The following is a 23,600-nucleotide window of genomic DNA, read 5'->3' as shown; positions in this document are numbered from 1 at the left end:
CCCCTCTCAAAACCCCCAAAGGATGGGACCTTTTGATAATGATAAAGGAATTTAGGAAAACGGACACCTCACCCCCTGTTCTAGTCCCACTTCTATCTACATCATTGTCCAAGCCAGTTCCAAAGTAGTTTAACACATTGAAAGATAAATATTGGGCAAAACATACCCACTTTCAGCCATTCTGAAGCTCTACGTGGGGGGGGGGAGAGAGAAGGGGGGGAGAGAAGACAAGAATCAGGCATCTGTATCATTCTGGTTAACCCTTCCCTGTAACTTTCCCCATAAAAAATGAACATAGTTGTTTTTTTATTCTCTTATTTTGGTTTGCATCTATCTTCTAAAAACCTCAATAAAACAATTCTTTTTTTAAAAATAAATAGATACGTGGCTTCCAGTTTTAATTAAATACGCAGCAACAAACATTTAATCCTCTATTATTTTTTCTATAGAGAGGGAGAGAGAAAGGGGGGGGTCACCACTGTGCCAATTAATCCAATATGGCTGCAATCCTATGCTCACCTACTTGGGTGTAAGCCCCACTAAATTCAATGGTGCTTGCATCTGAGAAGACACACAGAGAATTGCACTGTTTAAAACTTTTGATTTGTCCTTGGCACAGTGTGGCATAGTGGTTAGGGTGCCTGGGAGACAAAGGCTCAATCCCCAATTGGCCATGAAGCTGGTTGGGTGACCTAAAGCCAGTTGCAATCTCTCAGCCTAAACCATTTCGGAGGGTTGTTGTGAGGCTAAAACGAGGGGAGAACCACGTGTGCCACCTTGACTTGAGCTCCTTGGAGGAAAGGCGGGATACAAATGTAATGATTATAAATAAGACAGGGATTCCCCACCTTCACAAGTGGATTCTGGTTGCTTTCTCTGTTTTCATGAAATGTTGCTTGCTCAGAGCCTTCCAAAACACTCTCGTCTCTCCTCCTAACAATGTCATTGTCCAGCTTTTGCAGCCTCTTCAACACGAGTTTTTCCTGGTCTTCGATAAACCTTCGCAGCTCTTCCCACTCCCGGATTATATTCTTCCTCTCAGCTTCCGTCTCCCTCTGCAATTCATAGGGGAAAGATCATTGTGGCGTCACACTCTCCCTACTGGGGTTGACCAATTTGGGGCTATCAGTGTACTCACTAACACCACCTAAAGCAACTAAATATCCTCTCAAAAACCCCATAATACTGCTCGGTTTGTGCTTCACTGGCATGGCCTCCACTACATTGAACACACTCCCTTAAATGTGACCCTGCTCCAATGGTTGCCAAGACTTGGACACTCTCCTCCTAGTTTTGAACAAAGAACTAGCAAGCACAACCTTAGCTGCTATACAGGTAGGTTCCTCTCATTTCCCAACAATTTGTGGGATGAGGAGAAGAAATGCCATGCCATTTTGTCTTCCTGCCCCTGCCTTTTTTCCCTGTTCTTTTAGATGTGTTGGTCGTTTTGTGTTATGCAGCAGCCATTTTGTGACAGGCATCTCCAGAACTTTCTCAAGTACACCAGAGTGAGCGGCACAGTCAGTTGGCTCATTTTTGCTGTGTGTGGCCAATCTCTAAGTGGTGAGAGGTTTAAGGGGTACCTACCGCATACCTCGGATCGGTTTCCTTGGAACGAAGGCCATTGGAAACTGTGGTGTCTTCGGCTACACTTTTATTTTTTATTTTTTAAAGGAATTTATTAAATTTTAACAATAAAACATACACAAAATACAAAAAACAACAGAAACTACAAAACTACAAAAAACACTTATTTAACTGTCCTTATCTTATTCCTGACATTGTTTGGGGACCTCCTCACATCCTCTCTTCTGCGTTCATTTCAAATCTTCTTTAGTAACTTTATAACATTGTAAAATCTTTTTTCTCAACAAATCTTAATCTTAATAAGTCTTCGGCTACACTTTTAAAGCACATTCTCCACACCCTTCCCCAAACAAACCACCCTAGAAACTGTAACTTGTTAAGGGTGCCGGGAAAGGCAGCTCCATGTGGGGCAAACTACAGTTCCCAGGATTCTTTGGGAGCAGCCGTGTGCTTTAAATGTATGGTGTGTATGCAGCCTTTGTGTTATATGGTTTTATTTACACACACAGGTGGAGCATATGATGGAAGGGCTTGTGACAATAGCACCACAAAAGATGTGTGTCTCTCCCCCCCCCACTGCATTAGGTTTCTTGGCTCATCCCCTATTGTCCTCCTACCCTCTAGCAAGGTGTGGTGCTGGAGGGAAGGCCTGCGCACCACTCCTCCTGAAAAGCACCCCTGGCAAGCCGTTTCTATGGCAACACACCTGTACGGGGCCAACTCTTTAATCCCCTTTAACAAAAAATGCTGTTCAAGGCTTTCTTAAGGACATTAGCAAAGAGACTGGTTTAACACAAAGAGACCGGTTTGACCACTTCAGTGATTGTGAGGAGGGGTTCCCGCATACCAGTGTTAAGCTCTCCATCCTCCATTATGGCTCAAGGGCACATTCCAGCCACACAAAATCAGTAGAGGAAGGGGCAAAACGGAGCCCTAAAGGGATGTAGCCACAGGCCTGATAGAGATTATTCCCCACCCAGAAGACTGAGGTTTCCCCATGCCTGTACTCTATTCTGAATTTAAAATTCTGAATTTAAAAATAGAAAGCAAAATGCCAGTGGACAACAAAAGAGGCTTAAAGACGCTCTCAAGGCAAATCTTAAAAAATGTAGGATAAACACCAACAACTGGGAAACACTGGCCTGTGAGCACTCCAGTTGGAGAACAGCCTTTACCAAAGGTGTCATGGACTCTGAAAAAATTCTTTCCAGTAGCACCTTAGAGACCAACTAAGTTTGTTCTTAGTTGGTCTCTAAAGTGCTACTGGAAAGAATTTTTTTTATTTTTTATTTCGTTTTGACTATGGCAGACCAACATGGCTACCTACCTGTAAATGGGCTGTGAAGACGCTCAAACTCAGGACGAAAGGGAGAAACATGCTAAGAGGAAGGCATGCTTGGCAAATCCACACCATGATCAACTCCCATCTGGAAACCAATGTCCCCACTGTGGAAGGACGTGTGGATCCAGAACTGGCCTCCACAGTCTCTTACGGACACACCATGCTCATGGAAGGCAATCTTACTCGGCTACGAGTGATCGCCAAAGAAGAAGACGACTTCAGGACCCCATCTCACAGATATAAAACCCCAGGCTTGGAGAGGACACAAAAATCTCATCCGTAAATCACACATACACACACAATCCCTTAATTTGAGAGTGGGAAAACCCTAACGCCTTCTGCAAGTGCCAAACTACAACTCCCACCAACCCTAACAAGCCTGGCCAACAGCCAGGTATCATGGGAGCTGTACTCTGGCAAGCTGTTACAACCGTTTTGCTTGCTCAATGCCAACCTGGCACCCACTGTTTTTCCGCCACATGCTCCAAATGCCCTGGAATGGCACCATGCCAGGACAGTGTCAATTCTGAGGGGCGCTGAACTAGGCCACAGCTGTGGCACAAAAGTATATGGCGGTTAAGAAGTCACCATGAAAGTAATAATCTGCCTCCCCTTTGCCCAATTTTCAGCACTTTTCAGCTCAGTAAAATGCCCTCTCCCTCCAAACTGGATTCAGGCAAAGGGACTAGCAAATTTCTGGGCATCATTTTTAAAATCTCCATCTTCATATGCTTACCAGCAAATCCTCACTTTTTCTTCGACGTTGTGCTTTGATTTCTTCTCTCTCGTCATTCACGCTGTCCTGCAGCACCTAAAGATCCAGGGGCGGGGGGGGGGGGAGGCTATGATCATTTTAATTGAGGAACGTTCACACATATATCCCAATAGAAGTATAGGTTTTTTTTAATATAAATTAAATTTCGTTTATTTCTTTACCGATTTGCAAGCCACACTTTCATAAGAAATGTAATAACAAGGCAGAATGCAAAATATAAAAACAAAATCAACAACTATATCCACAAAAGTCATCATCGTTAAAGCATCGACATAACCAATTGGATTACAAAGAAAATTTATCTTGCAAAGAGCAGCCTAAATAGGAAAGTCTTCAAGAGATATCTGAAAGAAGGGAGTAATGGTTTTCATATGAAATAACACAGATAATCCAAACTAGGGCACACATCACATAAAGGTCTTGAACCTTCACAGTTTCCTTAAAATCTTTTTTTTTTTTTATTCCAAGGACCACAAACAATTATATTTAGTTACAGGTGGGTAGCCATGTTGGTCTGCCATAGTCGAAACAAAATAGAAAATTCTTTCCAGTAGCACCTTAGAGACCGAAAGCTCATACCAAGAACAAACTCAGTTGGTCTCTAAGGTGCTACTGGAAAGAATTTTCAATTTTGTTTAAACAATATATTGTGGAGCTTGGCAGGGACAGGTCCGTGTAAACAGAAGCAAGTGCTCAAACTAGCTCATTGAGAAGCTCTCAAATTCTACTAGGAAGCAGAAAAAACCTTTGGATATTTGCAATGAATTCTAGAGGAATCGCCTTAGCAAATGAGGGGATATTTAGCCTCTTCATCTTTAAAGGGTCAGTATGCCACTGACCACCAGGTGCTGTGCTGTGGGGGTAAAGGGCTATTCCTCTGTGCCCCGCTAGTGGGTTTCCCAAAAACATCTATTTTTCTTCTTTTTTGTCGATCACTCGTAGCCGAGTGTGTTCCATGAACACGGTCTTAACAGTGAGTCTGTAAGTGACTGTGGAGGCCAGTTCTTCCACAGTGGGGACATTGGTTTCCAGACGGGAGTTGATCACAGCAAGGGTATGCCAAGCATGCCTTCCTCTTAGCACGCTTCTCCCTTTCATCCTGAGTTTGAGTGTCTTCAGAGCCCATGACACCTTTGGTAAAGGCTGTTCTCCATTTGGAGCTCTCGCAGGCCAGTATTTCCCATAACAAAAACTACCAGAGATATTTAAATTTTTGAAAGTAGGGGGCCCATGAAAAACAGGAGGCCCACAGTACTTAGCTAATTGGGAACCATTCTTCTATGGCCTCTTAAATGTGTTTGTGTGTGTGGGGGGGGGGGGTAATTGGTTTGCTTTTGTTTTATTAGGATTTTGTGTTCTCATTTTTTATTTTTATGTGGCCTTTTATGTGATCTTCCGCCCTGTGGAACGCCCTCCCACCAGATGTCAAAGAGAAAAACAACTACCAGACTTTTAGAAGACATCTGAGGGCAGCCCTGTTTAGGGAAGCTTTTAATGTTTAATAGACTATTGTATTTTAATATTTTGTTGGAAGCCACCCAGAGTGGCTGGGGAAACTCAGCCAGATGGGCAGGGTATAAATAAATTACTATTCTTATTCTTATTATAAAGGGTGGCACACAAATTTAATTAATAATAATACTAATAGGTAACTCCTCCTGCAACTCACTTCCTTGATCAGCCTGGTTTCCTCTCAGCAGCGAGACTGATCCTTTCTATCTAAAAGAGGTAGAGCGAAAGGAATTGCATCCCTTCCTTGAGAGGCACAAAAACCATGCGCCAGCTGCGCTTTCCTCAGTCCTTTCTTCTTTGAACGGACAAAAACAAGTGTTTTAACCTTCGCCTCTGAGACATGCAATGGTTGCATCAGCAGGAGCAGCTGGCTGAGGCTTCCCGCCTCCCTGGTCATTTGTTGACAGGCAGAATAAAACTGGGATTCTCAGGCCGCAAATACAACCATACATTTAAAGTGCATGACTCCCCACAAAGGATCCTGGGAACTTTAGCTTGTTAAGGGTTCTGGGAATTGTAGCTGTGTTGGGGGCAAACTGCACTTCCCATGATTCTTTTTTTATTTGTTTGTCACATTTATACCCCATATTTTATACATCTATTATATCCCACACATTTAGGACCAGGTGCGCAGCCTGGTAGTCATTTTGGACTCACAGCTGTCCATGGAGGCGCAGGTTAATTCTGCGTCCAGGGCAGCTGTCTACCAGCTCCATCTGGTACGCAGGCTGAGACCCTACCTGCCCGCAGACTGTCTCGCCAGAGTGGTGCATGCTCTAGTTATCTCCCGTTTAGACTACTGCAATGCGCTCTACATGGGGCTATCTTTGAAGGTGACCCGGAAACTACAATTAATCCAGAATGCGGCAGCTAGACTGGTGACTGGGAGTGGCCGCCGGGACCACATAACGTACATTAGCTCCCAGTACGTTTCCGAGCACAATTCAAAGTGTTGGTGCTGACCTTTAAAGCCCTAAATGGCCTCGGTCCTTTATACCTGAAGGAGCATCTCCACCCCCATCATTCAGCTCGGACACTGAGATCCAGCGCCGAGGGCCTTCTGGCAGTTCCCTCACTATGAGAAGCAAAGCTACAGGGAACCAGGCAGAGGGCCTTCTCGGTAGTGGCGCCCGCCCTGTGGAACGCCCTCCCATCAGATGTCAAGGAAATAAACCACTACCTGACATTCAGAAAATACCTGAAGGCAAGCCTGTTTAGGGAAGTTTTTAAACTGTGATATTTTAATGTATTTTGATTTTTGTTGGAAGCCGCCCAGAGTAGCTGGGGAAATCCAGCCAGATGGGCGGGGTACAAATAATAATAATAATAATAATAATAATAATAATAATAATAATAATATAGCCATGCTTGCTAGGAATGATGGGAGTTGTAGTCCAACAGCATTGTGGGACCCAAGGCTGAGAAACCCTGGGTTAGAATGTTGGACTAGTCGACCTGAGAGACCAAAATTCAAATCCCCGCGCAGCTCACTGGGTGACCTTGAGGAAGTCACTGCCTCTCAGCCAAAACATACCTCACAGGGTTGTCATGGGGATTAAATCGCGGGTGACAGGGGAAGAACTGTGTATGCAGCCTTGAACTGCTTGGGGGGAAAGGTGAGATATAATAAATAGGTAGATAATAAATAAATAAATTTGTTGCTAATTTTAATGCTCTCTTACCCAACTTGCATCACTTTCCATCTTGCTGTGCAAAAGTCAACAGGATCTCTGAGGAGAAATATGGACCAGATGCCTCTGCCTGTCCGGAAGAAAGAAGAACAGAGAAGGAATTAAAAGAACAAAGCTTGGCGAGTGCCGAATAATAAAGCAATTATCGGTGTGGTCTGCCTGCACTCACTGGCAGCAGCTCTCCAAACTTCCAGGCAGGGGGAAATTCCTACCCTACTGGCAGATCCCTGGGATTGGCCCTGGGACATTTTGCATGAAAATTGTGTGGTGTGCCACTGAAGTAAAGCCTGTACCCCTTTATATTTTTATTGATTAAACTTATTACAGTAGTTTTGTGGGGGGAGGGGGGGTTACCAAAGTAACTCAAAGCAACTTAAATAAATAACACATATCTTAAAAAAGCAAAACAACATCTAAAACCTAAATGATTCCATATTAGGGCTCAGGAGTACCAGCTTGGCCCCACAACTATGGGTGCCATGCAGCGTGCATGGCCCTGGCACTGAAATTTGTGGTTGCCCAGCCCCTTCATGGGGAATTTTGTGGTTGCTTGGTCACACAGGGCCCCAGGGAGTTGGCACCTACGGTAGAACTACACAATGTGGTGCCTTCCATGTGTTGTCGAGCAACAACTCTCACCAGCCCTAGCCATAAGCCTTACAGGCAGAAAGAAGGGGGGGAACCCCTAATTTCAATTCTTATCAATTCTGTTTCTCCTGTGGCTCTGCTGAAAGACTTAACAAGTTTTGGCTCCTCCCCAACAATCCCTCCATTCCAGCTGGCCATTGCAACAACTCCATAACTAACTAAGACCTAATGCCTGAGCTTGTGTTTTTCCTCTTCCCTCCCAGTCCCGTTTTTCCTTTTGTGTCGTGTCTGTTGGATTTGTGAGCCTGATGACAAGAGCTGACTTAATTTCTATTTGCAAGCTGCTGGAGAAGTTTTTGTTTTTGTTTTGCTTATGAGTAGGATAATTTGTTCATACGCTTCAAATGAACAAATGAAATTTAAACCCAATAAATAAATAAATAAATAGGAAAGTGCTAGCTAGCGATTTGATAATTGTGTGATGCCTTGCAGTATGTACCTATCAACATATGTACACACAAAGATAAGATGTATCCGATGCGCAGTCTTGAGATTAATTTTATGGAGCCCCTGAGCTTGAGAAGGCAGCTCCATCTGCAATCCCATGAATACTCACCTGTGAGTAAACCCAAATGAACATAGTGAGACTGACCTCTGAGTAAGAATGCATAGGTTTCTGCTGTGAATCCTATGAAGGAACTTTTACAATAGATATTAAACTATTATTGTACTATTTGAACAGCATCCTCAACAGGGCTGGGGGGGGGATGTTAATAGTTGGTTTCTCTCCAAGAAAGACAGAAGGCTTGTGCCATTTAGGTTAAAAATCTAAATTCAGTTATTGTAAAACATGTTCGCAGAACTTCCTTTTTTCCTTGAAAGAGAAACCAAATCTTAACAGCAGGATTACTAAATGCTTTTATTACTTTTGGGGCATTTCGTAATCATTTCGGATTAAGCCTCTTAAAAATTTGACTGCCTCTCTTGTTCCAGCAGGCTTTTGGGGAAACTAACTTATTTTAAGGAAAGGGCTGGTGCTGTGATGTTTTTACTGTATTGCAATGATCGGTATGTTTTAATAGATCAGATAGAGAGATAGAAAGATATTCTGTTGGTGATTAATTGCTTTCAAATGCTTGTTTCTCTTCCCCCCAAAATCTTTTTAGCTCTTTCTATTTTAACTGTAAGCCACCTTACATCTGCCAGCGGAAAAGACATTATTATTATTATTATTATTATTAATGAGAAGCTGCAAGAATGATCGGGCACATACCAGAAAGTACGTCCTATTGAACTCAGTAGGGTTTACTTCTGAGTAAAAATGCAGTGAGAGATTTCACTTTCTTGGGCTCCATGATCACTGCAGATGGTAACAGCAGTCACGAAATTAGAAGACGCCTGCTTCTTGGGAGGAAAGCAATGACAAACCTAGACAGCATCTTAAAAAGCAAAGACATCACCTTGCCGACAAAGGTCCGTATAGTTAAAGCTATGGTTTTCCCAGTAGTAATGTACGGAAGTGAGAGCTGGACCATGAAGAAGGCTGATCGCCGAAGAATTGATGCTTTTGAATTATGGTGCTGGAGGAGACTCTTGAGAGTCCCATGGACTGCAAGAAGATTAAACTTATCCATCCTTAAAGAAATCAGCCCTGGGTGCTCACTGGATGGACAGATCCTGAAGTTGAGGCTCCAGTACTTTGGCCACCTCGTGAGAAGAGAAGACTCCCTAGAAAAGACCCTGATGTTGGGAAAGATGGAGGGCACAAGGAGAAGGGGGCGACAGAGGATGAGATGGTTGGACAGAGTTTGGCCAAACTGCGAGAGGCAGTGAAGGATAGGCGTGCCTGGCGTGCTCTGGTCCATGGGGTCACGAAGAGTCTGACATGAATGAACGACTGAACAACAACAACAAAAATGCAAAGGTCTGCATTGCAAGCTGAACTAAACAATAGGCTGCGGTGAGCACCACGGTCTGCCCGTTCAGCGTAACAAATCAGATATTCAGATCTTTGCTTTTTTCCCCCCTCCACACTTACCCTTCCCAGACTTTTTCTGCCGCAGCGGGGAAATTCAGCCCCCGGGTCCTTCCTCCCAGGGCTCCCTCCACCGAAGCCCTGTTGCTGATGGGGAGAGAAAGATGCAGCCGCCGCTCGCTCCTCAATTTCCCGGGTGCCGGGAAGGGGGGCTGGCGGGCGGGTGGGCGCGGATGCCGGATGGCGCCGCTTCAAAACAAAGTTCTGGGAAAGCCGCGTTCATCTCAGCCGAAATCAAAGACGGAGAGAGGAGCGAGCAAGCGACCAGCTCTCCCGCCTGGCGGGGATTTGAGACAGCCCTCTGCTGGCCACAGGGAAGCCTCAGCCCAGGCCAAGATGGGTGATCCAAATTTTAAACTGAGAGGTTGCAGCCTCTCCGCCCAACCTACCTCACGGGGTTGTTGTGGTTTGGGGAAGAGCTCTGTAGCCCCACACCTTGAGCTCCTTGGAGGAAAGGTGCAGTAATAAATGAGCCATAATAATGTGTCCAGAACGTGTCCAGAAGAGGGCAACCAAAATGGTCAAAGGCCTGGAAACGATGCCTTATGAGGAACGGCTTAGGGAGCTGGGTATGTTTAGCCTGGAGAAGAGAAGGTTAAGGGGTGATATGATAGCCATGTTCAAATATATCAAAGGATGTCATATAGAGGAGGGAGAAAGGTTGTTTTCTGCTGCTCCAGAGAAGCGGACACGGGGCAATGGATTCAAACTACAAGAAAGAAGATTCCACCTAAACATTAGGAAGAACTTCCTGACAGTAAGAGCTGTCGGACAGTGGAATTTGCTGCCAAGGAGTGTGGTGGAGTCTCCTTCTTTGGAGGTCTTTAAGCAGAGGCTTGACAGCCATCTGTCAGGAATGCTTTGATGGTGTTTCCTGCTTGGCAGGGGGTTGGACTGGATGGCCCTGGTGGTCTCCTCCAACTCTATGATTCTACAACCAAGTAGGTAAATTGGCTAAATGGGGAGCTGCAAAGAGGTAACACGTTTCTAGGTACCCTACATCAGGCATGTCCAACAGGTAGGTCGTGATCTACCGGTAGATCACTGGACGTCTGCGGTAGATCACTGGCAGATCATTGGCTCTCCACAAAGAAGCTGAACAACTGTGGCTCCCCTAAAAAAAAGCTCAACATTTTACCTCCTCCCTGAAAAAACGCAACAACTTTCACCCGAAACCCCCCAAAATGGGCCTTCCTCCTCCCTAAAAAATGCTCAACAACTTTGACCTGAACCCAAAAAAGGGGGGTAGATAGATCACTGCCAGTTTTTAACTCTGTGAGTAGATCACAGTCTCTTGGGTGTTGGCCGCCCCTGCCCTACATGAATTGTGCTCAAGTCATGGAACCTGCCAGAAGGGATTTCATCCTAAATGGTGCTGTTATAAGAATTCTAGGGTCTCAGATATAAAATAAATGTTTGTAAATGTACAAGGCAAACACATACGTAACTATATAAACCACATGCATAGCTGTCAACTTTTCCCTTTTCTTGCGAGGAATCCTATTTGGAATAAGGGAATTTCCCTTTAAAAAAAGGTAAAAGTTCACAGCTATGCACGTGTCTGAAACAGTACAGGAGAGCAATCCTGAAGCCATTTTGACTCTCCCAGTGACCTCAAAAGAATGGCCAGGCTGCCCAGGTAATGGAATCAGTGACCATTATTAGGTATCCTGGCAGGCAGGATTTCTGCTGGAGACTGCCTCCTTCTGTGATGTATGTATGATGTTTTGGGGGTGGTGGTGTTGGGCTACAGGGTGGGCAATTTCAAAAGTCTGTATAAGGGCTTGCACACCATTGTTCTGGGTTCCCTCTTTCCTCCTGCGTGTGAGGAGTGGGGACCCTGTTGTAACAGTTTAATAAAGATCAGGCTTACTAGCTGCTTTGCTTCCCAATATACTCTGGTTGGCCTCTGTTATTTTCTCCTACCAATAGGGAACCCACTTAAGGACTCTATATGGGCTCTTGGATAGCCCATAAGGGAAAAGGAGCAGGGCCAGCGTGGTGTAAGAGCAGTGGACTTGTAATCTGGTGAACTGGGTTCGATTCCCCACTCCTCCACATGCAGCTGCTGCTAGTCACACTTCTCTGAAGTCTCTCAGCCTCACTCACCTCACAGAGTGTTTGTTGTGGGGGAGGAAGGGAAAAGGAGATTGTTAGCCGCTTTGGGACTCCTTAGGGTAGTGATAAAGCGGGATTTCAAATCCAAACTCCTCCTCTTCTTCACAGTTCCCAGGTACAAGGTGGGTGTTGTTGTTGAACCAACCTGATACAGAGAGCACCACGCTATAAAATACAGCATATATGTAAGTTGATGGACTTCACCCACATGTGAAGAAAGGCTCCAGCCAAGGCCGTCTTAAGGAGATCGGCCGCCGTGGCGCAGTGATCCCTCCGGCGCCCCGGCGTACCGTCTCTCCGCTGCCTCCCTCTCGCGCTTGCCGCCCCTTGGGAGGGGGGGTGCGCGAGCAGGGGATGAGGGGCGTGGCGCTGGAGCGGCGCGGGGCTCTGCGCGCCCTTCCAGTGCTCCCGGGACGGGAGGCGAGGGCGGCCGGCTCGCTGCCCGCCGGGAACCGGCATGGGCGGCAGCGCTGCCGGCGTGCAAGCGCCCGGCCGACAGCCCGCCCTTGGGGGCGGGGGCAGGTTGGGGAGGGGGGCGGCCGGTATGCCGGTGGGCTCGATCTTTCCGGCACCCCCATGCGTCCGGGGCGCCTGGGGGAGAGCACTGGCGGCGCAAGCACCTGGCCGTCCGTGGGGGTGGGGGTGGGGAGGCCGCCGGCGGGGCCGCACTACTCCCGCCCACTTGCTGCGCTCGAAGACGGGGCTGTGCCGCCGGCGCATGAGCGCCCGCCTGCCCACCCGCCTGTGGGGTTGTGTTGGGGGCGCCCGGTATGCCGGCGGGCTCGCGGGGGCGCCCCTGGGGGCCCGGCGCCCTGGTGCGCCGCGCCCCCAGCCCAAATGGACGAGACGGCCCTGTCTCCGGCAGACTGAGCGGACAAGACCAAGAGTGGGTCCAGCGGTCAAGAAGGCGGTTTCTGCACATGCTGTAGTGTAGAGGGAAGTGAGGGGCAGATGGGGCTCATCAACCTGGGGAAGGTAGCCCATCTAGAAGGAAAAAACTGAGCCAAAATTGTGGAATATCTTTGGGAGAAGGAAAAGGCTATGGAGTAAACCCTACACAAATCTGGAGTCCCTAAGATGGTTGGGTGGCACCTTGTACACCTCCTTCGGCAACTCCTACAGCCAAGCTTTGCTTTCCTACATCAGCGAGGCAGAGACAGGGGTCTTGTCGTCTGGGCAGCCCAGGACATCCATACACACTGCCCAGGCTTGAGCCCCAGGGAAGTCACTGTGGTGCAGAGGATTGACTTCACCTCCAGAGGCACACTCCATTGTCTCTCAAGACAGATGGATGCCAGCCAAACCATGTAAGTGGGAAATTGCCAGCACAGCAACATTTGACTTCAAAATAGGAAACTTTCCTCCCGAATGAGGAGAGTGGTAAAAAGGGAGTTGAAAGGCCAAGCCAAGATGGTCAAATCTTTTCCAGAGGCTCGTAAGTCCTTTAAAACGTGATATTAGAAGCTAAGATTTATTTTTTATTTTTTTGCAAAAGCTTTATTGATTAAAACACAATACATCCAACATTCTCACATTAACATACAATATCATTTTTATCATACATTTCCCATTTTTCCATCCTCACACCCACCACCAAGCACCCCTCTGACTTCCCTCCGTCACTCTTTCGACTTCCATTATAAGCTATTTGTTCACTATTTGTACAATCTTAATTTCTATATATTTCTATAATCATCTTTAATTCTTTATATTAATTTATTATTTAACAATTCCTTCATACCTCTTACTCCAAGCATATTAGCACTTCTTTCTTTGAGCAATGTTTCTCCATATACTCTTCATAACATTGTTCCTTCAAATTTTGATTTGTTTGGTTTCTTATTGCTGCTGTCAGTTTTGCCATTAACAAATACTCATTTAACTTGCCTATCCACTCATCCTTTGTTGGGACCTGTTGTGTTTTCCATTTAGCTGCTATCACCATTCTGGCGGCCGTGCTAGCTAGAAGCTAAGATTTAATGTAGACCAGGAAAAGTAATACCAGGGCTAAGAGGATGCCAGCATGGTTGATGACCAGAGTCAAGGCAGCTTTTAGAGGCAGGAAGGCTTCCTTCAGAAAATGGAAGTCTCCGTTCAAATGAGGAGAACAAAGCTTAAACAAAAGAAAGCAGACGAAAAGGGATATAAAGAATTCATTCATTTTGCCATTTGTTATAGGAGCATATTGATTTATTTTTTTTAAGTTAAAACCAACCCTAGCAATTCTGCAACCACATCAAAAGCTGGAAACAGACTATAAAAGCCATTGGAGAACAAGGTAATTGCAAGAGTGCTGGAGGAGACTAAAGAGACTGCAGAGGAGCTAAATGAATTATTCCTGCTCCTTTGTTCATGAACATGAAAGGGAGACTGCAAGGTGATTAAGGATTAAATTGGGGGTGGTTCCCACCTGCCTCCCAGTTTGGTTATTTTTACTCTTGGCTTGATGATTAGCTTGAAATGTCTGTACTCTGATGTGATGTGCTTTTTAATGTAAAGGGTTTTTTGCTTTATATTAGTGGAAATTCACTGTATCGTAAAAAAAAGAAGAAGTATAAATATCTGCCAACTGAAGAATGCAATCCTTGGCTTACCTTCTCAATCCTGCACCAGCGATCAGGCAGGGTGAGCTCAGAGTCCCTTGCTTTTCTCTGCATCCAGGCCTTGGAGCAGATTTCAGGGGGGCTGGGGAGCCTTGGAAGACAGGGCTTCAAGGGGCTGCTGTGGATCCCCAGAGCGTTGTGAAAACATCCAGACAATGTGTGGGTCCTGGTGTGAGCATTCTCTGCCTTGGAGGCCTCGCTACAATCAATTCTAGCTCCTGAGCAGAGACACACTTTGCACACGCTCAGAGGCGCCCTTGGTGTCCTTCATCAGTGCACACGTTCCAAGTCTGAGCAGGGCAGAAATTGAAAGCAGTTGCCAGGGAGCTCATCCCCTGAAAGCCTCCCATCATATTTAAGGCATCAGTTGGCTTGGGAAGGGCTGCTGCTCGGTGGCAGGGAACCTGCTTTGCATGCAGAAAGCCGCAGGTTCAATCCCTGCGATCGGTAAGTATGGCTGGGGGAAACAGCTGCCTGAAACCCTGGAGAGCTGCTTCTGCCAGTCAGTGCCTGTCAGTACTTTGCTAGATGGGCCAATGGTCTGGCATCGCGTAAGGCAGCTTTGCAAATCTGCTTAAAGATATGAAGAGATTTAGAACAAAGCTCCACACTGGCGCACAAAGGGTTACGCTCATAGAGATACAAGCTGATGCCTAGATCGACCAGGCCATTTGAGAAGCTGATGAAGCCACTTCCTGTCCCCACCTTGCCCTCTCCTGGGGGGAAACTGGGGGGGTTGCGGCTCTCAGCTTGCAGAGAGAGGTGAGTTAAAGGGGAATTTAGGAGGGAGGGGCCATTTGCAGGAAAGTTGGGAGAAAATGATAGACAATCCCAGAAGATCAAGGGCGTCAGTGGCTGCAAAAAGGACATAGGAAGCTCCTTTGTACTACTGAGTCAGACCAGTACAGCTAATTTTCTTTATTCCTTTTTTAATGCAGAGAGAACAAACAGTTCGAGGAGAAGCTGAATGAATTCTTTGCTATGCTTTGTTCATGAACTTCAAAGGGAGGCTGCAAGGTGACTGAGGATTAAATTGGGGTGGCTTATTTTTACTATTAGCTTGGGCTGCCTTCTATTTTGGTATGATCCAGTTTTTTGGTTCTGTAGTAGTGGAGACACGCTATATAGCAAGCAAATGTACAAATATCTGCCAATCGAGGTTAGCACCTTATGCAATGATGCAGAGTCAGCTGGGGCCTGAGTAAAAAGGAGATTGTCAATGCAAGTCTCTGGGAACTGCAGGTGGGGTGAGAGAACAGGGTGCTAAGATTGCTGGAATGGTACAGCAGCTGCCTTGCATGCAGAAGGTTGCCAACATTCCCTGCCTGACATCTTCCTTATGTTCTTCTGTAACCTCCAATATCAAATATTTTTTGTTTCTGCTCTGCTCAGAAAATGCACTGGCCCATCTGAATTTACTCCTCTGCCAGCTGCTTTGCCTTGCTTCAGATTCCGGTCATAGTTTGGTCTGGATCCACCCTTTGAAGGAGAATGGCTGAAGCACAGGTAGGGACCCACCAAAGCTCTCCTCTCTCGTTTTGTTCCAGCAGTGGTGGCTGGTGCTCCCTGGGACCAGTAGTGAGGGAGGCAGGGAGCTCAAGAAGCGGTGGTTACACAGAGCCAATGACCGGCAGAGCCAACTAATCTAGGTTTATCCCTGTCCTCCTCCTCCCTGATATGAAGGCAAAACTGAGAGTGGGGAGGAGGAGGAACCCAACAAGCAGCACATACCCTGGCCTCGTTGTTACAAACGGAGGTAGATGGGGCAGTCCTTTCATTACCCTAATCATGGATCCTGCTTTCTCGGAGCACACCGGAAATTGTGATTTATTATATTTGTCTGATGGGCCATCAGACAAATCTAGCAGAGCCCTTCTTATATTCTTATGACACAGCACATGAGGACAAAGGACTGGGAGGGAGGAGGGGAAACCAAGCTCCGCTAAAAAGTCTTTCACTAGCCAAAAACCCTGCTCAGAAGTGAGAACTCAAGTCTTTTCCCAGTGGACTAGCTAGCTGAGGCTATTTTAATCAAGAGAGGTTTTAATGTTTCAAAATGTGCCCCCTTTCACCCCTTTTGTTACAGGATCGTCTGGTTTGCCCGACGAAAGAGGGAGACATCAAAACTGAGGTTCAGCAGAGTAGTGAAGACCTGCCGGTGGGCATCCTTAATCCACTCACTTAAGTAAAAAGTTGGAAGGAACTTCTTCACCCAGTACATAATTAATGCATGGAACTCCCCGCCACATGGTGTGCTGACGGCCACAGGCTTGAGTGGATTTAAGAGTGGATAACACCCCATCATAGGGACATAGGAAGCTGCCATATAACTAGTCAAATCAAACTGGTCCAGCTAGCTCAGTATTTTCTACACTGAATGGGAGCAGCTGACCAGGGCTTCGGGCAATAATTTTTTTCCAGCCATGCCTAGAGATCCTGGGGGATAAACCTGGAACATTCTATAGGTTGTCCGAGTCTATTTTTATGGCAGTTCCTAGTCATAGCTCATAGACCTATGGATTCTCTGATCTATGGGATTTTCTCCCAGGCTCACCACCCACTTCTTAAATCTTGCCTTCTGATAGAGAGAAATAGAAGCTGAGAGGATGAAGATTGTCCAGGAGTGGAAGGAGATGCACCAGATTCTTGATGAGCAGCAGCAGCTCCTGCTGAGGTGGCTACAGAACATGGAGGGTGACGTTCTCCGCGGAAAGAACGAGGTTCTCCGAATCACCAGGGAGACTTCCCTCCTCGGTGAACTGGAAAAGGAGAAGAAGGCACAGCAGCCATTACTGGTAGGAAGAGTGGGATCTTGGAAAGTCAGTGGCAAACTGAGAATCTGTGGGCTTCTGACTATTGCTGGACTACAACTCCCATCATGCTGTCTGGGTGGGGCCGATGGGAGCTGGAGTCTAGCGACATCTGGAGGTCCGCAGATTCCCCACCCTTGTGCTAAAGTTTGGGCTGCCACCTGCTTAAAGAAATATTAGCTGGTGGTGGTGGTTTATGCCCCGTCCATTCTGGGCGGCTGACAACAGACTATTAAGAACATGATAAAACACCCAACATTAAAAACTTAAATTAAATTAATTAAATGTATTTTCATTGATTAATCAGTTAGTTGATTGCTTAAAAAGTGCAGATGAAAATGTTTCTGAAGGAAAAAGTAAATTTGTTTTCCTTGCAGCTTTTAGCATAGTAAAAATAACGTTACATTGCCCAACAATGCTCCTATTATTGATTAAAAGGATTTTTCATGGATTATAGCAGGGGTGGGGAAATGCGGTCAGATCCTGACCTCCCCTAAGGGGCCATTTCTGACAAGTGGACATAGTTATCATGACATCAGATGAAGCATTTTCTTTTGCCCGTACAGTTTGTAACCAAACCACCTGGCAAAGTTGAAGGTCAGCTGTGTCCTTACTTGCCCCACACCTGGTGTCATATGGGGTAGGTGGGTGTGGCTTGAATAAAACAGCCTCAGGGCCCTCCAACTGACAATTGAATCTGCCATGAACATTTGGGCTGTAATATGCAGCATATTATTATTATTATTATTATTATTATTATTATTATTATTATTTCTGATTGTTCTAGGCTGCATACCCTCTACATTTTAAAAGCACATTCAAAGCACATTACCCCTCTCAATGATTTCTCGCGCTGTAGTTAACCCTGCACAGAGTTACAATTACCAGGTACCCTTAACAAACTACTGTGTCTATCATCCTTTGACAAAAATTCTATACACAAAAATGTCTAGGTGAAGGAATAGTTTTTTCCCTTGTGCCATCAAGCAGTTGGTGGTATGGGGTTCCTTTGTTGTGCTGTTGTATCGTGAGGGGAATAGTGTTTGTATGAGGTACGTTTTCTTTACATTGCAATGTAGTCGAAGCAAAATTCCAAGTATGATTGATACTTGGCCAATAAAATTATTCCTTATTCCTATCATTCTTTGAAAGAATTAGCTTCGAATGGCCTTGCCTGTCATGCACAGCAGAGCAAGAATATTCTCTGGCAACTCCATATACTGTACTGTTCTTCTCATGTTTTCTTTTGTTGCAGGTTTTACACAGCACTGGCTGCAGGTGAGCTCTGGATTCAATTTCACTAGCTCCTCCTATTGGACAGCAGTCTTCTCCGAAATATGAGGTGCTGGGATCAGTGGGTGGGGGGAAGGAATTTGAGGGAGAGCCCACACACAGTTTCTTAAAATGTCCTTGTACCAGAAGCAGCCAACATTTTGTCCTCCAAATACTGTTGAACTCCAGCTGCCATCATCCCTGGACAACAACATATTTTTAGCCATCCCTGTCCCGAGTCTTGCACTATACAGTGGTACCTCTGGTTGCGAACGGGATCCGTTCCGGAGGCCCGTTCGCAACATGAAAAGAGCACAACCTGAAGTGCTGAATCTGCGCAGCGTGATTCAGCGCTTCTGTGCATGCGCGAAGCACCGAACCCGGAAGTAACCCGTTCCGGGGATTCTGGGTTCGGTGCGTTCGTATCCCGTGATGAACGCAAACCGCAGTGAACGCAACCAGAGGTATGACTGTAAATTGAAAGCAATATCATGTGACTTAAGACAGTCATAGAATCATAGAGTTGGAAGAGACCACAAGGGCCATCCAGTCCAACCCCCTGCCAAGCAGGAAACACCATCAAAGCATTCCTGACAGATGGCTGTCAAGCCTCCGCTTAAAGACCTCCAAAGAAGGAGACTCCACCACACTCCTTGGCAGCAAATTCCACTGTCGAACAGCTCTCACTGTCAGGAAGTTCTTCCTAATGTTTAGGTGGAATCTTCTTTCTTTCATGGTTCCCCTTCCTACAAAGATTCCTGTGAATTCTGGAAGCTTCAATCCTTATGTCAGGGTGTTGGACTAGACTGGCTCTTTGGCCTGATCCAAGAGTTCATGGACGTTTCGCCTCTTCCTCCTCCAACAGAGACACTTAACCCTTCCTCCCTCCCTTCCTTCCTTCCTTCCTTCCTTCCTTCCCTCCCTCCTTCCCTCCCTCCTTCCTTCCTTCCTTCCTTCCTTCCTTCCTTCCTTTCTTTCTCTTGCAGAGACAATACGTTCTTCCCAAAACCACAGCTGGATTTGGGGAAGCTGGAGCAGAAGCTGAGCCAGTTCTCCCACAAAAGGGCTGCTTTGCTGCAAACGCTACTGGCATTCAAAGGTGAAGAAGGGTTTCTATTTGCTAGCCCTCTTTCATGTGCCCCAAACAATAAAGTTGAGCTGCTCAAAGCAGCTCACGATAATAGGAAAGCATTAAAACTTAGCAAACAGCATTTCCATCCATGTAATCTCCCTGATATATGGATAAAGGATGGTATAGAAATTTAATTAAATAATAATAATAATGATGATAATGATAATATTGCGGTAATGTTGTAAAAGCATGACAGGGCTACAAGTAAAGGAGAATGACCTCTGGTTGGTCCAGTATGAATACAGCATGAATGGGCTAATTAGTGTGCTAATTGCCAGAAAGTCCGCCAGCAGTTGGAAGGGGCTCTGAGAGAGAAAAAGGACAAAATTGTGAAGGGTGTTAATTTTTTTTCTTTCTTTCTGCAGGAAATCTGCATCAGGAGTTGAAGAGGAATGGAGGTACAAACACAATTTAACTTTAAAAATGAAATAAAATTACATACTAGAGACCATCAGTGAGGGCCAGCCCAACACATTTTGCTGCCTGAATGAAGGATGATAATATATGCCTGAATGAAGGATGATAATATATAAGTATTTTTATAGCTCATCATTTCTAATCTTGCAAGGTTTAAATTTCTTTTTATATTATTTTTACAAAGTAATAATCATAAATAAATAAGAATAAAAATGTGCACCCCACCACCGAGACCATTCCATTGTAACTATCCAAACTCCCCAAATTTCAGCACCTCTTGCGATGGTTTGACCCCTTTCTGTTTTAACAGTACAAATTCTACAAACACCCCCATATCTCCTCACAATCATTTATCCTGCATATTCCCTGTCTTATCTTAATGGCACATATTAATTTTATCATTAATAGCTATATCCCACACCTCTTTATACCATTCTTCCATTTTATATTCTGCTTGCCCCTTCCACTTCCTGGTTATAATAGGTAATTCGTGTGGCTGTCAATAAATTTGTGAGCAAGTCCTTCATAGCCTGTGAACCTTTCACCCAATCGTAAATGGATAATAATGCTACTTCTGGACTTTTGGTCAGCTTTAACCCAGTGGTTTCTGTTATCTCCTTAAACACCCTTTGCCAGGAAAATTGTTCATATTTACACCCCCACCACATGTGAACATAATTCCCGGTTTCCCAGCATCCCCTCCAACATAACACCGAATATTCCTTGTTTATTTGATTTAATCTGACTGGTGTTAAATACCATCTCCAAACTAATTTATAACAATTTTCGTTTATTCTTAAATAAATTTCATGAAGATAGGAACACAGGAAACTGCCGTATCCTGACTCAAAACCATCGGCCCATCTGGCTCTGTATTGTCTACTTTGACTGGCAGTGGCTCACAAGGGTTTCAGAGAGAGTCCTTGCCTGAACCTGGGACCTTATATGCAAAGCAGATGCTCTGCTACTTAGCTAAAACCACTTCCCACAATGATTGAAATAATAGAATTAATCAGATTTTGCTGCATTAATATAACAGTATCCAACTTACTTATTTCTAGCAGGAGACGGCCAGGTGAGCAACATGGAGGATGAGAAACCTCTGATGGATTATACTGAGCAAGAGGAACGGAATGATAGGACAACGGAAGGAGCAGCGGAGAAAATGTCTCTGTGCCCTGAACCGAAGGCCACTTCTGAGAGTGAACATGGCTCAAAAAGAGAGCAGAAGAAGTATCTGGGCAAAGGGGAGGAGGACAAATGTATTCCCTGCAAAGGAAACAACTGTGACTTTGATGGGAACAAAGTTCTGCCAAGGACTCAACAGATCAAGAAGCAAAGGATGTGTGCCGAGTGTGGGAAATGCTTCAGTCAGAAGTCAAACCTTATTACACATCAGAGAATCCACACTGGTGAGAAGCCGTACGAGTGTGCAGACTGCGGAAAGAGCTTCTGCCAGAGATCGGGACTCATTTCGCACCAGAGAACCCACACGGGCGAGAAGCCGCACAAATGCTTGCACTGCGGGAAGAGCTTCCGGTTCCACTCCAACCTCATCGTGCACGAGAGGACTCACACGGAGGAGAAGCCGTACAAGTGCTCGCGTTGCGGGAAGCGCTTCAACCAGCGGTCGAACCTCATCAGTCACGAAGGGACCCACCGGCAGGAGAAGCCGTGCAAGTGTTCCGAGTGTGGGAAAAGCTTCCGCCGGAGCTCGGAGCTCACTGTCCACATGATGACCCACACGGGGGAAAAGCCACACAAATGCCTCCAGTGCGGGAAAGGGTTCAGGAGGAGGACGGACCTCATTGTGCATGAGAGGACCCACACGGGAGAGAAGCCGTACAGCTGCCCTGATTGCGGGAAAAGCTTCAGCCAGAGGTCGGGCTTAATTGCGCACGAGCAGACGCACACAGCAGAGAAGCCGCATGAGTGCGTAGTGTGCAACAAGGGCTTCAGCCATACCACACACCTTGCCGTGCACAAGAAGCCAGACCTCACCACGCACCACCAGAACCACACAGGCGAGAAGCCATACGAATGCGCAGACTGCGGGAAGAGCTTCTGCCAGAGATCGAAACTCGTCGTCCACCAGAGAACCCACATGCGTGAGAAGACGTACAAATGCTCTCACTGTGAGAAGAGCTTCGGCTTCCAGTCCTACCTCATCGCACACGAGAGAATCCATACAGGGGAGAAGCCGTTCAAATGCTCGTATTGTGGTAAGGGCTTCAGCCAGCGGTCAGCCCTCAAAGGTCACGAAGGGACTCACCAGGTAGAGAGGCCGTACAAGTGCTCAGAGTGCGGGAAAAGCTTCTGCCGGAGCTCGGAGCTCCTCGTCCACCTGATGACCCACACAGGGGAGAAGCCGTACAAGTGCCCTCAGTGCGGGAAGCGCTTCAGGAGGAAGCCGGAGCTCACCATCCACGAGAGGATCCACACGGGCGAGAAGCCGTACAAGTGCACAGACTGCGGGAAAAGCTTCAGCCAGATGTCGGGCCTCCTCAGTCACGAACGCACCCACTGGGAAGAGAAGCCGTACAAGTGCCCCAAGTGCGGGAGGGGTTTCAAGAGGAAACCGGACCTCATCGTACACGAGAGGACCCACACGGGGGAAAAACCATACAAGTGCGCTGAGTGTGGGAAGGGGTTCAGGAGGAGGACAGATCTTATTGTGCACAAGAGGACCCACACAGGGGAGAAGCCGTACAAGTGCCCTCACTGCGAGAAAAGCTTCAGGCAGAAGTCAGGCCTGAACATGCACAAGAGGACCCACACAGGGGGAAAGTCGTAGAAATGTGTGGTTTGCGACAAGAGCTTCAGCCGTGCCTCACACCTTTCTGTGCATGAGATGACCCATGTGGGAAAGCAGCCATTTAAGTACCTGGACTGTGGGGAAAAGCTTTGACTGGAAGCTGGATCTCACTGCACACTGCCAGAACCACACAGCAGAGAAGCCGTACGAATGTGTGGACTGTGGAAAGTCAGCCAGAGGCCAAGCCTGTGTACACATGAGAGGACCCACTTGGGCAAGAGGCTCTACCCATGTGTCAAGTGCAAGGAGAGCTGCCGGAACAGCTCCAACCTGAAGTCACACCGTAGGGGCCACTCCAGAGTGAAGCCTTGCAGGTGCTTGGAGTGTGGGAAAAGCTTCATGGGGAGTTTGGATCTTAGCAGACATCAGAGATTCCACACAGGAGAGAACTCACGAGCAGCCCAATTATTTGGAAAACTGATTTTTGCACAGTGCTGTCTTTGTTCACTGTTGGCTGTTGACTGGCGTATCTGGGTGTTGGTGTATGGCATTATGGGACGCCATCATTATAAAATGGTGCTGTAGCTCTATGTTCAAGCAAGAGGGCTGAAACAAAAGGTTTGGCCGATTATTTAAAATGGAGTAGGTCCACTCTCCTTGCTTCTACAGCTTCCAGTGTCCTTCTCTCACCCTCATTTCACTCCCCTTCTCAGACCATTCCTTCTTGGTTTCCTCTGGACCAAGGATGGGGAAACTGCAGCCCTGCATACATTGTTTTAATATTATTATGGAACATAATATATTTATATCACACCTTTTTCTTCAGAGAGCTCAAGCTAGTATACATGGTGTGTGTCCCCCCCCCCCCCAGCTCATTTAAAACCTGCATATCTTTTCCAACAGATGGACTGTGTGATTCTTTTTTCTAATGAAACAAAGCTTTCTTCTTTTTAAATTACCGGT

General features: G+C 46.3%; 2 protein-coding genes across 2 annotated transcripts; one reads left to right on the top strand and one right to left on the bottom strand.

The window, feature by feature from the left end:
- Positions 1 to 114: 114 nt before the first annotated feature.
- On the bottom strand, positions 115 to 6,977 carry LOC117042822 (tripartite motif-containing protein 10-like). Its single transcript, XM_033142478.1, has 4 exons — positions 6,899 to 6,977; positions 3,666 to 3,740; positions 849 to 1,055; positions 115 to 189 (listed from the first exon to the last, which is right to left on the bottom strand). The coding sequence occupies exons 1-4, from the start codon at positions 6,917 to 6,919 to the stop codon at positions 130 to 132; spliced, it is 363 nt and encodes a 120-aa protein (XP_032998369.1). The 5' UTR covers positions 6,920 to 6,977; the 3' UTR covers positions 115 to 129.
- Positions 6,978 to 15,742: 8,765 nt separating this feature from the next.
- Positions 15,743 to 23,122, top strand: LOC117042438 (zinc finger protein 2 homolog). The gene is made up of 7 exons (XM_033141984.1): positions 15,743 to 15,757; positions 16,338 to 16,409; positions 16,837 to 17,046; positions 18,317 to 18,339; positions 19,320 to 19,432; positions 19,831 to 19,863; positions 20,944 to 23,122. The coding sequence occupies exons 1-7, from the start codon at positions 15,743 to 15,745 to the stop codon at positions 22,674 to 22,676; spliced, it is 2,199 nt and encodes a 732-aa protein (XP_032997875.1). The 3' UTR covers positions 22,677 to 23,122.
- The last annotated feature ends 478 nt before the right edge of the window (positions 23,123 to 23,600 follow it).

The sequence above is a fragment of the Lacerta agilis genome, chromosome 2 (genome assembly GCF_009819535.1).
Source record: "Lacerta agilis isolate rLacAgi1 chromosome 2, rLacAgi1.pri, whole genome shotgun sequence".
Taxonomy (NCBI): domain Eukaryota; kingdom Metazoa; phylum Chordata; class Lepidosauria; order Squamata; family Lacertidae; genus Lacerta; species Lacerta agilis.
The sequence above is the reverse complement of the archived record's forward strand: the minus strand, read 5'-3'. Positions and strand labels throughout refer to the sequence as shown.

What these genes read in the sequence shown, in the direction of transcription:
- LOC117042822 (XM_033142478.1), bottom strand. Translation starts at nt 6,919, where the DNA reads ATGGAAAGTGATGCAAGTTGG. An exon ending in TGGAAAGTGATGCAAGTTGG is followed by an intron (nt 3,741 to 6,898) that starts GTAAGAGAGCAT and finishes CTGGATCTTTAG; the next exon opens with GTGCTGCAGGACAGCGTGAA. An exon ending in GAAAAAGTGAGGATTTGCTG is followed by an intron (nt 1,056 to 3,665) that starts GTAAGCATATGA and finishes TATGAATTGCAG; the next exon opens with AGGGAGACGGAAGCTGAGAG.
- LOC117042438 (XM_033141984.1), top strand. An exon ending in TTACACAGCACTGGCTGCAG is followed by an intron (nt 18,340 to 19,319) that starts GTGAGCTCTGGA and finishes TTTCTCTTGCAG; the next exon opens with AGACAATACGTTCTTCCCAA. An exon ending in GGAGTTGAAGAGGAATGGAG is followed by an intron (nt 19,864 to 20,943) that starts GTACAAACACAA and finishes ACTTATTTCTAG; the next exon opens with CAGGAGACGGCCAGGTGAGC.